At 37.9% G+C, this 15,000-nt stretch overlaps 1 protein-coding gene across 2 annotated transcripts in view; it reads left to right on the top strand.

Moving 5' to 3' along the window:
* Nucleotides 1-15,000, top strand: part of LOC137997908 (cleavage stimulation factor subunit 1-like) — a 31,164-nt gene that overhangs the window by 5,091 nt on the left and 11,073 nt on the right. The window contains exons 4-10 of one of the 2 annotated variants that reach the window (XM_068844232.1): nucleotides 7,508-7,600; nucleotides 8,688-8,728; nucleotides 9,357-9,473; nucleotides 11,545-11,667; nucleotides 12,553-12,628; nucleotides 13,731-13,810; nucleotides 14,790-14,849. In XM_068844232.1, the coding sequence (XP_068700333.1) occupies nucleotides 7,508-7,600; nucleotides 8,688-8,728; nucleotides 9,357-9,473; nucleotides 11,545-11,667; nucleotides 12,553-12,628; nucleotides 13,731-13,810; nucleotides 14,790-14,849 (590 nt within the window). Of the gene's footprint in view, nucleotides 1-276; nucleotides 816-3,643; nucleotides 6,967-7,507; nucleotides 7,601-8,687; nucleotides 8,729-9,356; nucleotides 9,474-11,544; nucleotides 11,668-12,552; nucleotides 12,629-13,730; nucleotides 13,811-14,789; nucleotides 14,850-15,000 lie in introns of those variants that run through there. The other variant, XM_068844231.1, reaches the window with a different exon arrangement.

Here is a 15,000-nt window from a genome sequence, read left to right on the forward strand (position 1 = left end):
CATAGCTCACACATTTAACTGCATCATGCAGCCACCTTAAAGCGTAATTATTATTTGACATCAACCAACCACCTACTGCAAGTGTGCAATTATGTGAGAATTATGTGTGTTATAAACATAATATGAATCTGACTTTATCAAGGAAAAACTTGTCACCAGCACTTTGTAACAAACTCATTTTACTGGTATGTAATTACTGGTATGTAATGAAACTTCTAAAACGTAGAAAGCCTGATTCAGTATGTAGGGTCTCATTCCATTTCGTTGCTTGCTTAGGGAAAGATGCAACTGGAGAGTGGCAAAGCTCCACTGCAGATGAAATGTTCATGAATAATCTTGAACTTCAAAAAGTAGATCAAGAAGCTGTTAAAGACAAAACAGAGGACTCACCTTCTGCTAACATGGTTATGCAACACATCTTAAGAATTACTTCCGATAAGAAGCTTTCGCACCTTCCCCAGCTGCACAATGCTAAACCAATTCAAGCATCGCATAATTTTGTTACCCCGAATGGCGATGTTGTGGATGCAGAAAGTATCTGTGAACAAGTGAAAATGGAACTTGTTAAGTACAGTGTATCCCAAGAGGTCTTTGCCAAAGCTGTCCTTGGAAAATCACAAGGATATCTTTCCGAAATGCTTAAACACGGAGAAAGCTTCTTCCGTCCTCAAGACCACACAAATTACAAGGGATGGATGAATTTCGATACCATGCGACAGTTTCTCCTAAAGCCTGAGGCCGAGCGCCTAAGAATTTATTACCAAAAGGGAGAAGAATTAAAGATGGAGAGGTTAAAACGGCGGCAAATTGAAATGGTGAGTCAATCTTCTTCACGATTATGCATTTTTCATGTATTTTTTGTTGTCATCAACTTAGAAATGATTAGTTCACTTGTTTCTGTGTCTAATTTAAGTAGCAGTCAGTAGGGAAGAGCTCTCCATGCTTGATTTGGGGCTGCATACTCCCTACAGAAGTAACTTGTGCATGCACAGTAGGCTTTCAATCCTGTTTTATGCATACAACACAAGGGACACTTCATCAGTTCATCTTTGTAGATGAAGTGGTTGCACATTCACAGCAAACATGATTATCCTGAAAGGAGGGTAAGGACTTGCCTTCATGCAATATGTTCAGGTTCCTTTCCTTCACCTGGACTCTCTATTTATGACTAATGATCATAAAAACTGTCTTGCTAGTCGTTGTCGTCGCAAATACAGCAATGATGCAGCTCAACAAGGTTGAACTGAAAGCATACTGTGGTGCCTCTGGCTGCTGCTATATGGTTCATGTATGGCCTTGGAGCATAGCTCAAATCAGCTGTATGCTGGTTTTTGCTGAGGGAGGAAACAACGGAGAATCTACATGTAGAGTTGTCAGAGCAAAAAAAATTATATATGGGGGAAAGGGTACTTTTGGTACATGTAGGCTCTAAATCACAGCCCTGCTTTACGCGCAAATTAAACTTCCCCATCTGACAGTAGAACTTGTAGATTTTACTCTGGCTTAGTAACTTCTAGCCTGCAGAGCAGGTGTTTTTTTCGGAGGCGTACGCTTGTTTGTAATGGGCCGCCATTTTGAAAGCACACAGCCTGTCCTCCTCTCACTGAGTGCAATTTTCTTGACTCGCCTCAGGCCTCTGTTATTCTCGCTATCCAAGATACCTGCCGATAATTTTTACCAAAACAACAATACGCCTGCTTTGCAGGCTAAGTAACTCCACATGATCTTACACACCAGTTGGGGTAGGGTCGAACCTCTTGTTGAATGCTACAATGTATATTTCATTGGCTATAATTATAGTGTCGTACTCCCTATTGTTTTCTGTGCTAAATCCATTATTGTCTTTGTTCGTTTTATTGTTCTTTTGGCCAATCCTGAAGCCCGTTCAATGAGGTATGACATGACACACCAGTAATGTTTAAAGAACAAGCAGCAGTGTTTTATCAGAATTTAAAAACACAAGATGCAGCTGCGTGTTTTTAGACCCAATGAAACATGTTTTTTGAACGACTTAAAAACATTCCACAAAAAGCGTGTCCCTCTGGACTCAAAGCAAAGGTTCAAATTGTGAGAGAAGAATATTAGCATACCAGAAAAACAAGCTATGCCTTATTAGTATTCTTTATATAAAGAATACTAACGAGGATTGTTGTTTATCAGGATATAAAGCTCATGCATGTATTACTGTTTTGATAGGCTGTTACATGCAGGTTCATGAGTTTTTTAAGTGCTGCTGTGACCAAAAAATTAATTGTTGGTTTTCTTTGGATTTCAAAACTTTGTTAACTAAACAGTCAGTGATCCAAGCTTTAAGCCTTGATTTCAGAAAGACACCTGTTTATTTTAACTGGAATTTTCTGATTTATGGTCCGCCATTACTAACTTTAAAATCTTGAAAGAGCTGGATCGACGAGAAATGATGTCACAGACTCAATAGTTTAAGAATGCAATGCATGTGTATGTGGCTGAATTAATATGCAGCATGGGAGTTTCGGGCTTTCAGACTATTAATCTTGTGTTTTGCATTTATAATAAGCTGTATTTACACGCTGAAATTTTAAGCTAGCGAGTTAACGATGACCCTTTTCCCTAGATCCAACCCTCTGAAGTCCAATCGGTCAGTTTGGGATGTGAGTAATGGCGGACTGTGAAATCCAAAAATTACACTCGAAGTAAACAGCATTTGGATGAAAAGCTCAAAATTTTTCTATTCAATTGTTAAGCAATCACACTTTCTGAAAAAAAGAGGAAGCGACCAGATAAACATCATTAAATTCTCAACCTCCGATAATGCAATTCTCATGCTCTGATTGGTTTATTCAATCTCGTTTATCAGCTCATATACTTTAGTTTGACCTTATATGGTAAATGATTGGTATAAAGCAAAAGAAAAACGTTTTTGTGGAAAGTATGGATCAATTTCGAAGCCTACAGTAGAAGTACGTGAAAATTAAGGCACATGTGTAAGAAATGTTTTTGTGATGAGCCTGCGTCTGTCTGACCGCTAGGTATTACACAACATTGTGTCTTCATCAAGTTTTTTCGATTTCGCTAGGATTTTCTCCCTTTTTTGCTTGTATTTCGTACTTCCAAACTTTTGGAGTTTAAGGAATAATCAATAAAACAGCGAAATTATGCTACTGATGTGCCCTATATCATTCTTCAGTGTGAAAGAAAATCACAGTGAGAAACCAAATATGTTTTGCAGTTCTTTATTTATTTTAGCAATAGTTGCAATTGGCTACGCTTTTATTTCGAAAGAGTGAAGGTGAAAACTAGTTTCAAATTTGCAACTTCTCCAAATATTTTAGTCACAAAGGGAAAAAAATTCAGTTGCAAAAGTGACTATATTGGTTGCAATTTCAAGCCCTGTTTAATTACTGGTAGAGGCTGAATGATTATGAATAGTGTATTCCCCAATCATGCACTGCTGAAACCTTTTAAGCGTTTAGTGGAGGTAACTCTTATACAAACATAGTTTACATATACATGTATATGTACAATGTATTAAACAATTACGGCCTCCAGAATAACCCACATTGGAGTTTTTGTTTGGTAGGCTAGGGCGTTTTGAAAATAATTTATTGTAGTGTCTTTCTGCAAGTGAAATATTGTCGGATTTCCCTTTTCTGTTGTTCTTCAGGGGCTAACTGAGGACATGATCAAGAAGAAAAGACGGATAATTCCCACAGAGGCTAAAGCTGCTATGGAGGATTATTACACCTACAACAGGTACTTATCCATGGACAAGCGTCAAACACTAGCCAACCAGTTGGCTATTCCAGAACAGTGCGTCAGTGACTTTTTCAAGAATCTGCGATCTAGAAAGAAACACGAGGACCGCATGAAGTATTTGCTCAAAGGTCTTTCAAATGATTTCAAACAAATTGAGCAAGGTGATTCAGAAGCTGATTCAAATGGGCTGGAAAAGAGTGCAAATAATCAGCCACCTTGTTGCTCAGGTATTCAAAGTGAACCAGAGGCAAATTCTGGCAAATCAGCCGGGAAGCCTCCAGCCTTGATTCGACAGTGTGGAAGGAGACCCAACATTGCCCCTGCTGTGTTTGCTGGAGCCTCTCCGGCCAAAGAGGTTCCTGAGACGGACTTAGTGGTTTCAAAAATTGCTTCTCTGACTCAGGGCCAGAAGCTAACGCAAAAACAGACGCGACCAGAAGAGGTGGAATATTCAGATACTGCAAGTGGTGATGATGAATGCCACGAAGTGACAACAATGCACACAGGCACACCAGGTCACCAATCTACTCAGGAAGGGCTTGGCCATGAAAGGAATGGTGTGCTATCCAGAGAATCATCCTCTGGTGTTGAAACGGTACAAACGTTCTCGTTTGACAGTTTGATTGACGGCTCAATGATGCTTCATGAAGGGACACCTGAGCATGAAGCACTGGATGTTGGGAGGCAGATATATGTAGTGCATTTAAACAACCACTTGGAAACCATTGTTCGAAACTGAAGCTCCATAACAGTGCTTATGATGGGTCACATTTCCCTTGTATGCAACATTTTAAAACCAGCTCTGTTGTTGGCAATTTTAATGTAGCGACCAAAAGAAATGAATATTTCACAAAAAAAAACCTTGCCGTTGGACACCTTTCCTGTAATGAGTGGATGAAATTTAATCAATCGTCCACAAGTATAACAATCTTAGCAATTTTCCAGTGATTTCCTAGGGATTCCTTACTGAGCTGGAAAAAAAAAGTTTGTTATCATTTGAAGTATTTAAGTCTTTTAATAATATTATCATTATTATGGAGAAAAGGTACGTTTTCCACACTACTTTCAATAGAAACATTGGAAAATGCAACATTTTTTCTGTTTTGACTTGTACAGTGCACATTTAGTCAAAATAATGACTTTTTATTTAGTCATTTTACCTGGCAAAGCACTACACCCAGTTTTTCCTGCTGACTATGGTTCAATCAATTTAAGGATGGTGCATATATTGTTATTGCGCATATGTTCTGCGCATCTGCAGATATTCGGATTTCCTATCGGTAGTGCTTACTAATGCAGGGACATTTTTGTGTGGTTTAAATTTATGCGGAGAAAGCAGAACTTAGCAAGGGCTCTTGGTATCCAAAAAGAAAATTGGGGGTAACCATGCATTTTTCAGAGATAATTACGGTAAGCTTTAATTTGGAAAGGAGTGCCATACATTGCTTTGAATTTTAAAGCTTTTTGCTAATATTGGTAATTAATTATCTTTGAAAAATGTGTGGTTACCCCCAATTTTCTTTTTGGAGTTTAATGACACTTGTTGAGATCTGCTTTCCTGCATATTCATTAAGCCGCACAAAAATGCCTTTGAATTAGTAGGCACTGTCCTTAATGGATTTAAGGGCTACAGGGCATTTGGGGTGTCAATGGGTTAACCCATTGATTCCTGAACAGTTTTAACATCACTATTAGAATGGATGTTGAAGCTAACTGTATTTGCCTGGCCTTAAGTCTCAAAATGTCACCTTACCAATCCTTTTTTGGGTGGTTAATTTCTATCAACTTGTTTGCTAAAACCATATTTTAAAAAGAATGTAGTGAATCAAAGCTTTGACCTGTGGGTTGCTTTTGTGTCATTAATTTTTGATGCGTTGTGGCTGAATTCCAAGCACAAATTAGCCATTTCCGAGTTCATGTCTGCCTCCTCTTCAAAGCGAGTCTAAGTGCAAAGTTTTTGTGATGGTAATAGACCTCTTTAGCTTGTACATTTTGTTTTCCCATTTCAGACCATGTGATGTTACTCCAGGGAGAACTTTCTTTCAAATGTCGTCCTATGCATGTGAATATGTACGCATAACTTATGAAAAAACAAAAGGAAAATTCCCTTGAGAACATCACGTGGTCTGAAATGGGAAAACAAAACGTACAAGCTAAAGAGGTCTATTAATTCTACTTTACATATGAATCAAAACTAATTTTCATAAGAAAAAATCTGCACTTGCACTCGCTTTGAAGTAGGTAGACATGAACTTGGACATGGCCAATTTGGATAGTACATGTATGTGGCATAAAGAAAATTGATTTCAAATCTTTTAAATTCATGAAATTGGAAAGTGATTGAATCATAAAAATTACAAAAATAATACTTATTTTGATTAAGGAAGGTGTTTTAGCGAGATCATCCTCCGTGAAAGTTCCCCTGGTGGGGGCATGTTTGGATTTTCAAATTGGTCAAGCGTAACTTACAAAAGTGCTAAGAGGCTGCTTAAAAATGTGTAGGAAGTCATGAATGGAAACTTTAAACAGAAAATAGTCCACTTAAGAGTATAAAACTAAAACAGTGGATAGCATTGAAGGCGCACTGTTATTGGCTTCTCAAACTCCGAATATCCTTTGCCGTGCACCTCCAAGCAGTTCGCGCTGGATTTGCGCCTGAAAATAGTGTTATTGTTGCAGGAATAAATCATCGGGTTAAAATCATCTTTTTGTGATAATTATGTTATCTCACTGTTTTAGCATATATAAAAACAACTTTTCGCCTTGGTGGTTAGTGGTGGAGGTTTACCTACGGAGCTGCGAAACAGGGAGGGAAATGTCCACCACCAACCACCTCCACTTTAGTGAATCGTTGTTAACTGCCTGAACACACACAGTGTTTGTGTGCTAAAAATTATGCGATACAGAGGGTAAAGAACATAATATAATGAAACCTTGTTCTCTGTTTTTTATTGACAAGATGGCATAGTGCTGTTTTGAAATGCTTGTGATTCGTGCTAAATACCACCATCCAGGGTACAAGTATTTGCATGCTGTCTCACTTGGTTTTCAAGATATTTTACAATAGTCACATGTAAAATAAAGTAATTTAAAAGAAAATATGTATGAAGAAAGTCTGATGTAAATAATGTTGTATTATTTCTTAGTATTTAATTAAGAGATAATTGCATTGCTGGGATGTGTAATGTAATCAAACAATGCAGAACATACCAGTTATTAAAAGTTTATGAAATGTAAGAAATGTAGCTTGGTATCTAGTGAGTTGTTGATAAAATATGAAGTGTTTAGTGTTCCAGTGAAACGTATGGGCTGGTGCAATTTGAAGTCTGATAAAAATACGAGTGTGAAGTTCAAATTGAATGAGAAAAATCATGAGATTACAAGATACCTTATTATTATGCAGAAGCAACACACTCGTGTCATGCAATCAGGAAATAGTTGCACCATCCAGGGGTCGCATTTGATTGGCTATCTGTGAGTTTCTTCCATTTATTGACCAATCAGAATGCTTGGATTTTACCTCTTTTTTTTTTTTTTGCACTAAATTACCTCTGTTCTGCCCTATGTTACCAGAAAACTACTTTTATTTGATTGGCTATCTGTGAGTTTCTTCCATTATTGACCAATCAGAATGTTTGGATTGTATCTCTTTTTTTTTTGCACTGAATTACCTCTGTTCTGCCCCATGTTACCAGAAAACTGCTTTTCTCTTGCAGGAGAAATTTTTCTTTGTATATTATTATGGGTAAAAGCCATCATTCATTTTTTCCAGATCATGGCACCAGCCCACCAGCTGCAATGTATGAAACTTACTATGTGACAGCTCATAAGGCTCCATGTAGAACAGCAAGCTTTAGCCAAAATGGTATGTCTGAAATCATGATAATTTTATCATTCTTCCAAAATGGGACAATGATTATTGTTGCAGCATGTGTAACTTACAGTACAGCCCTGGAGCAAAATTTAATAATAATATTGTCAACACTAGGGTGAGGTCTTAATGGGAAAATCTCAAACTGCGACCTTGCAGTGCGAGGTCAGTACAGTACAGTAAGGCTAAGATTTGAGGTTTTCCTGTAAAGACTGAACACTTGAGGTCAATAATTTGTTTATTGTATGCCTTTACATTATTTTGGTTCAAGTAGAGGAGATAATGCAAGTACATGTACTTATATATAAATTATGTTTTAAGTTTGTTCATCATTTCAAAAAGTACAATTTGGTAAGGAAAGTTTCATCAAAATTCTCAAAAATCAACTGCCAAACAAACTGCAATGAACAAGTGAAGTGCTACTGGGAACACGTTGGCTTCCCTGTCTGAATAATACTTTTTAGTATAAATACACAGGTAATTATACAAAATCGCACGCTCTCATTATCTCGCTATCTTGGATTATCAGCCGATAATCACCTCGACGGACAAAATGGCTGCCAGTGGTCGTTTTGCCACTGTAAGTGAAGATGATTTCGAGTTGAAATGTTTTTTTTTTCTCTTTTTTGAAATAATCACCTGTGTATTTATACTAAAACAATTATTCGCCTCAGGCTCAGTGATTATCGGTGAATATTCACCGATAATCACTTCACCTTTGGCGAATAATTGTTAAGCGTTAAAAAATGAAAATAGTAAGGGATGGCGCAGTGGTGAGAACACTCGCCTCCCACCAATGTGGCCCGGGTTCGATTCCCAGACTCGGCGTCATATGTGGGTTGAGTTTGTTGGTTCTCTACTCTGCACCGAGAGGTTTTTCTGCAGGTACTCCGGTTTTCCCCTCTCCTCAAAAACCAACGTTTGATTTAATTTGCATTAACTTGTTAATTTCAATTTACAGTGTCCCCAATTAGTGCTCTACAGCGCTAGAAGATTAGACACTTAAATAAAGTTCCTTTCCTTTCCTTTTAACACCTTATTAATATTTGTTTATTAATTTTGTTGTACTGTATTATTTTAGGTCGGCTGATAGCCACTGGCTCTGTGGATGCTTCAATTAAGGCAGGAACATTTTTGATCCTAAATGTACTTGGTATCATCATGCCAATCGGCAGGGACAAAACACAGGTCACAGGTCATTGTTTTCCCAATACAGAAAGTATCCTAAACATTCATAAAAGCTAACGTTAGGCCTAAAAACGTTTCTTTAGGCCTAATTAGGCCAAAGGTTAGCTTTTATGAATATTTAGGATACTTTTCTTTAGGCCTAAGGTTAGCTTTTATGAATGTTTGGGATACTTTCTTTATTGGTAAAACAATGACCTCTGTTTTGTACCTGCCGTATGCCAATCCTGAATGGGTTAAAAAGGGACTTTGGCAGAATGGTCTATTTTCCATGATGCGTCACTCAAAGGGCAGAATTCAAAATGCGTTAAGTGGAAGTAGAGGTTGTGAAGCCATTGACTCCTAAACGCCCCCTCCCTCCAACCCCCAAACTCCTCCCCCCCCCCCCTCCCCATTGGTTAATAATATCATCTGGCTTTAAACTGAGTAAAATCTACTATGTTTCACTCCCAGGGGTCAATGAGTTCAATTTGCATTCACAAAGTGTTGGAGTTCATTGTCACATTTTAGTGGTCAGCAGGATTTTTTAAAATGTGTAACAAGTTATTCCTTGTGTGGCTTTTAGGTGTTGGATGTCGAGCGAATGGTAGCAAAGAACACAATGCCCCAATCACAAGACCAGGGTGTGGGTACAAACCTTGAGAATCATCCTGTTATAAGGACTCTCTATGATCATATGGAGGTAATGCAGATGTTAATGACAATTCAGTATGATATTTGACAATTAACAATTAGTCCATGAGCGTGCATTGGATATGATTTGGTGAGCCAATGAGGCACGTTGTTCCTAGTTGGCTGTAATCAGTCTCATATCCAACAAGCGCAAATGGAATATTGTTTTGTCAAATTTTCATCAAATTCTTAACGTATCAGATGTTGTGTCCCAGGAAATTTTGCTTCCCACGCAACAAATTCTTCAGCTTGGGAACACTTGATGCAATCAGTTTCCATATTAGGTCATCAGTATATGAGCTGATAACGGAGACTGGGTGAACTAATCAGAAAGCTAGAAATGCAATATCCAAGATTGAAAATTTAATAAATAGCAAAAATTCCTTTTCTATCGCTACTTTTACGCACTTGTATCATCATAATCTTCTGCCCATTAGCTTTTGCAATCCCTTTTCAACTAGTTGTCAGGTTCACCAATACGAAACTCCTTTGCTTCTTATTACAGACCTCATTTTTTTGTAGAATGAATATTAAGCAGTTCAGCATCCTTTATGAAGGACCAAAAAATCTGGAATTTGTTGCGTGGCTGTTTCACTAATTAGTTCGCCATCTGTTTTTGTTTTTTTAAAAGCAAACTGAAGGATTCTCGTGCTGAAAACTGATTTAATACTGTTTTAAAATTTGCGTTTTATTTGCTCACTCTGTACTTTATCATGTAATTTATGTACTGTATGTAATAATTAGTCCAAGGAAGCCTATTTAATATAAGCTCCAAGCTTCAAAAGGTCTGCTTGTCACACCTATCTTAAAGGTTTATTTAATTAACAACTTTTGATCAAGCTGTGTTGTGCATCCTTTACATGTGTGTGGCTAACTGAATAAATAAAAGAAACTGAAAATAAAAAACCACCAAGAAGGGCAGCATTCAGGCAACATGCATTCCTTTGAAAATCCTGATACTGTTCGAATGTTACACTTGTTTGTACTTGTTATCTAAATTTCAGAAGTTAGGATCAGAATTCGAAAAAATCTGCTCTATCACAAAAGTGACATAATCTCATCCACTTATCATGGGGACCTTGCCTGTTAAAGTTAAAGTGAATGCTTGCGGTGTTTTGGTCAAAGCCCAGTAGCTGTTGTGATCACTTTAGCAGCTCTAGTAACTTCAGGAATGGATCAAGTTTTTCAGTGAAATAGTATTTCAAATTCAAGATTTAAACATGGTGTTTTCATTTCTTTCCTTTGTTCCACTTTCTCTTCATTATAGCTTAATTTGTTCTTAGGCCCTCTATGGTGCCACACTTTACAGTCACTGCTTCACAATTTTTTGTGTCGAAATGATAGCCAGAAAAAACTCTGTAGACAAAACTGGCTTTTACTGCGATTTTCACAATTTTGACGTGGACCATCAATCAAATTTACGAACATAGCCGGGAAGATCGACTACGCCTCTTGAAAGTGAATTGGAGTTTTGTTTAGTTTAAAGCTTGAATACCACTATGATATCTTTAGAGGTTCTTCGGTAAAAGGATTCGTACAGATTCCATCACTTTCCATCGGCTTCGATGTACCGCGGGAACCAAAGATTCTGATTGGTAGGTTAGAGCGGTTTTCAAATGAGTGTCGTAAAACCAAAACCAAAGTAATTACTTTGGCCAATCAAAAAGGACGGAGACAATCCAATTAAACCAATCAAAACTCGAAGTAATTACACGTAGCCGACACAAAGCGCGGGAAAATGTGCACGCGCGAGCCACGATTGGTTTTGGTTTCGCTTCTGATTGGTTGAAAAAGTGGCGCCAGAACTTTGAACCAATCACTGAGTGAAGTAATCATAAAGCAAAGTAATTCACTAATTACTTTCGACACTCAATTGAAAACCACTCTATGTCAGGCGTCAGTTGATTTCGGCATCCGCGGTTTTCGGGTCAACACCTAGGCTTTGCGTCTGAGGTTAGATTGATGGAAACCAAAACGCAGTTTTGTCCGTTTCGGTTTGAAGATAAGATTCCGCAGAATTATGAAAATCGCAGTAAGTCATAAAATTAGGAGAGAGAATGAAATGAATTATTTTGTTACAGGAAGTGACATCTGTTGAATTTCACCCCAGTGCACTGGTATTAGCTTCAGGCAGCAAGGATTGTACTGTGAAACTGTTTGACATATCAAAACCCTCCGTGAAAAAGGCCTACAGATCTATCCAGGTAGGCATGTTTTTATCCTATAGGATGAGGAATGCTGTGGAAGATATTTTTCTTACTTTACACGTGAAGAGTTTTTTTTTTCTGATATCCTTTGGTTGAGTGTGGACAAGTTAAGCTTAGTTTGAAGGCTGATTTAACGTGTCCCGCTCCTATGCGGACTGTAGTTATGCAAGCTCTCTTGCCATTTAATTCTGTAACTTTTCTTCATCGCGTTTTTACCAGCCTGCAAGCAGGCTCTTCCGTTGAAAATGGCGCGTGGTCGAAATATAAGGGCTAAGGTTACTAGTAACCAAGCCCCGATATTTCGATGCCGCGAAGCCCCTATATTTCGACCGCGAGCCATTTTCAATAGAAGCAAGCAGGCTACGTTTTTACTTACTTTCTTGGGTCGTACAGTAAACACCCGCTTATAAGAACCTAGAATTTAAGAACCTTTTAGGCAAAAAATTTCATTTTAAACCCCCTCTTACAAAGCAACCAGGTTAGCCTAAAAAATTAAAGATGTTCTCCTTTTAGAAAATGGCCTTTAAATGTCAGGTGGCTGGAACAAATTGCACTTTAACTGTACAGACCTTGTTCAAAACTTATTTTTCATGGTTATGAAATACAAAGTTATCAGCGTCCTTATCATAGAAAATCAGTCATACCATATCATGGAGTAGACATCTTTTGTGGAAATAAGAACCTATTTAAGAACCCAGATAGCCTAAAACAACTGTAAATACCATTTTAACAAGAACCTATTTCTAACTTGGAAAAATTTAGGTTCTCATAAGCGGGTGTTTACTGTACTTCCTTTATATGGCAAATAAATAAACAAATAAACAAACAAACTTAACTTCTCGATACGTTAAGAATAAAATTCTGGTATTTTTTTTACCACAGGAAGCAGAAGTCGTCACATCAATGTCTTTTCATCCCACAGGGGACTTTATTCTTGTTGGCACAGAACACCCAACTAGTAAGTGATTGCAAACTATAAGGCTGGTCTGAGGGAAGGTATCTTACCAGTTTCAGGCGGGTTTTAAGCTACGGTAATACGAGCAACAAAAACGTCCAACTTGTCTCGCAACATTGCAGCTGTGAAACTAGTCGAAAACTAATTGAAAAGCGATGGTGCGCATTTTACATCCCACGCACAACCTGGAACCTGTCTCGCAACAAAAAAATGTGTTGATTTTGTTGCAGAAATTAGAATGGACCTCTACTTTCCGCAACACGCTGCGGCAGCTTGCGATACATTTTTTTTGCTGCGAGACAAGTTGTGCGTGGGATGTAAAAAGCGCAACAATGTTGCGAGACAAGTTGGACGTTTTTGTTGCTCGTATTACCGTAGCTTCAGTTGATTGAAATCAGAGAGAAAGTAAAGTAATAAACTGGCAAATCACAACAGGTATAAAAACGGGATGAATCAATCAGGATAAGAAGTAGTTTACATGAAAATTAGAGAGCTTTAGATTCTAGGACGAGAACGACTACGAGTACGAAATTGTCATATAGAACAACAGTGAGCGCGCTGAAACCAGCGTCATTTTGGCGGGAAAAACGTTACACCGTCGTCATTTTAATACGAGGTTTTGCAAAAATGTGGTCGTGTCAAAACAAGTCAACAACAGGGTAGCAGTTTTGGCATTTTTCGATCAGCAAAAAGGCCCAGGTAACAGCAACAAGAATAACTGAGCAACCTATTCTGCTAACAAAGAGTAAGATTAATCGTACGGGTCATAAATTTTTCCAAGTATTTTCGCTAAAAACTACCAGTCAAATCTCGTACTCGTTCTTGTCTTCGTCCTAGAATCTAAAGGTCCCTATATTGACTCAAAACGCGGGAGAATTCTCCCGCGCAAATGGCGATTCAGCCTGAAAATGCGGAGCGAGATTTTTGAGCCAGTCAGTTAGCAAAACAATCCCAAGCCATCATCATAAATTATAAGTTTCAACACTCATCTGCAAACTTCTCATGGGTTTGAGAGACTTTAGACATTGTACAGTCACAAAACAGAATATTCTTTTTAACTTTGAGCGGATTTTGTGCCCAAGAATATTTTATGTTTCACTTGCAGTTCGTCTCTATGATACAATAACTGGCCAGTGTTTTGTTGCCTCGAATCCTCGAGAATATCACACGGGGCCCATTAATATGGTGAGTGCTTTAAAACCATTCTTTAACCATTCTTAACTTTGAGGCCAAATTATTTGAATAATAATAATAATAATAATAATAATAATAATAATAATAATAATAATAATAATAATAATAATAATAATAATAATAATTATTATTATTATTATTTTGACACCCGTTTTGTTGAGAAAGACAAAGAAACGGTGGACAAATATCGGGATCGGAAATGGGAATTGGAGAGGATTTGGAGCTGCAGTGAAGTGATGATTCCCGTAGTAATAGGGGCTTTGGGTACAATCTCAAAGAATTTCAACCATTGGTTAGTTAAGACCAGCGATAATCTGAACTGTGGAACCCTCAAAAAGGCCTGCCTCCTTGGAACGGCTAGGATTTTGAGATATGCACTGAACATCTAAGGTTGCGGGTTGCAACTTGATATTCAGTTGAGCATTACCAGGTTTTAAAAATCAGTTTAGCTGTGGGATGACAAATTAAAAAAAATAAATAAAAAATTATAATAATAATAATAATCATCATAATCATCACCACCACCACTTAAGGATCCTTAAGAGTTAGGTTGTGTTAGTTGGAAACCTCTTGGAGCAGATTAGAGAACCAACAATTAAACTTAACTAACATGTGACGCAGAAACCAGGAAATGTTGGTTTACACGAGTGCACTAACCACTACCAGGAGGCCAAGACTAAGAGCGAACAACTCCCACACTAAGACGGCAATTTTACAGACCGATTTTTTTTTTACAGTACCTTTTCCGAAAAAAACAAAGGCACTTCCGCTATGACGTCAGCTTAGTTTCTTGTGAGGTTGGTCCTTGGGCTCCTGCGGGAGTCTTATTCGCGGGAAGTTCAACCTAAAAATAAATCGGTCTGTGAAAAAGCTGCGACAGGAATATAGGGCTGCTGTTCGCTCCAAGTTATGGGTTACTGCCACTACAACAACCCATTTCACCATTAATTTCTTTTTTGGTGATTTTCAGGTAAAATACTCTTCGGCAGCTAATCTTTATGCATCTTGCAGCAAAGATGGATCAATAAAGGTATCAACTCTGAAATTCAACGGGGGTTGCAAATAGCTTTTGACGCAGGCGAGTCCTACTCAATTAGCAACTTCAGCTACTATGGCATCGACCGCGTCAATTGAAAATTTTACTTTGCCCTATATCGAACAATTTAGCTTTGGAATATTTC

The sequence above is a fragment of the Montipora foliosa genome, chromosome 3 (assembly GCF_036669935.1).
Source record: "Montipora foliosa isolate CH-2021 chromosome 3, ASM3666993v2, whole genome shotgun sequence".
Lineage (NCBI taxonomy): Eukaryota > Metazoa > Cnidaria > Anthozoa > Scleractinia > Acroporidae > Montipora > Montipora foliosa.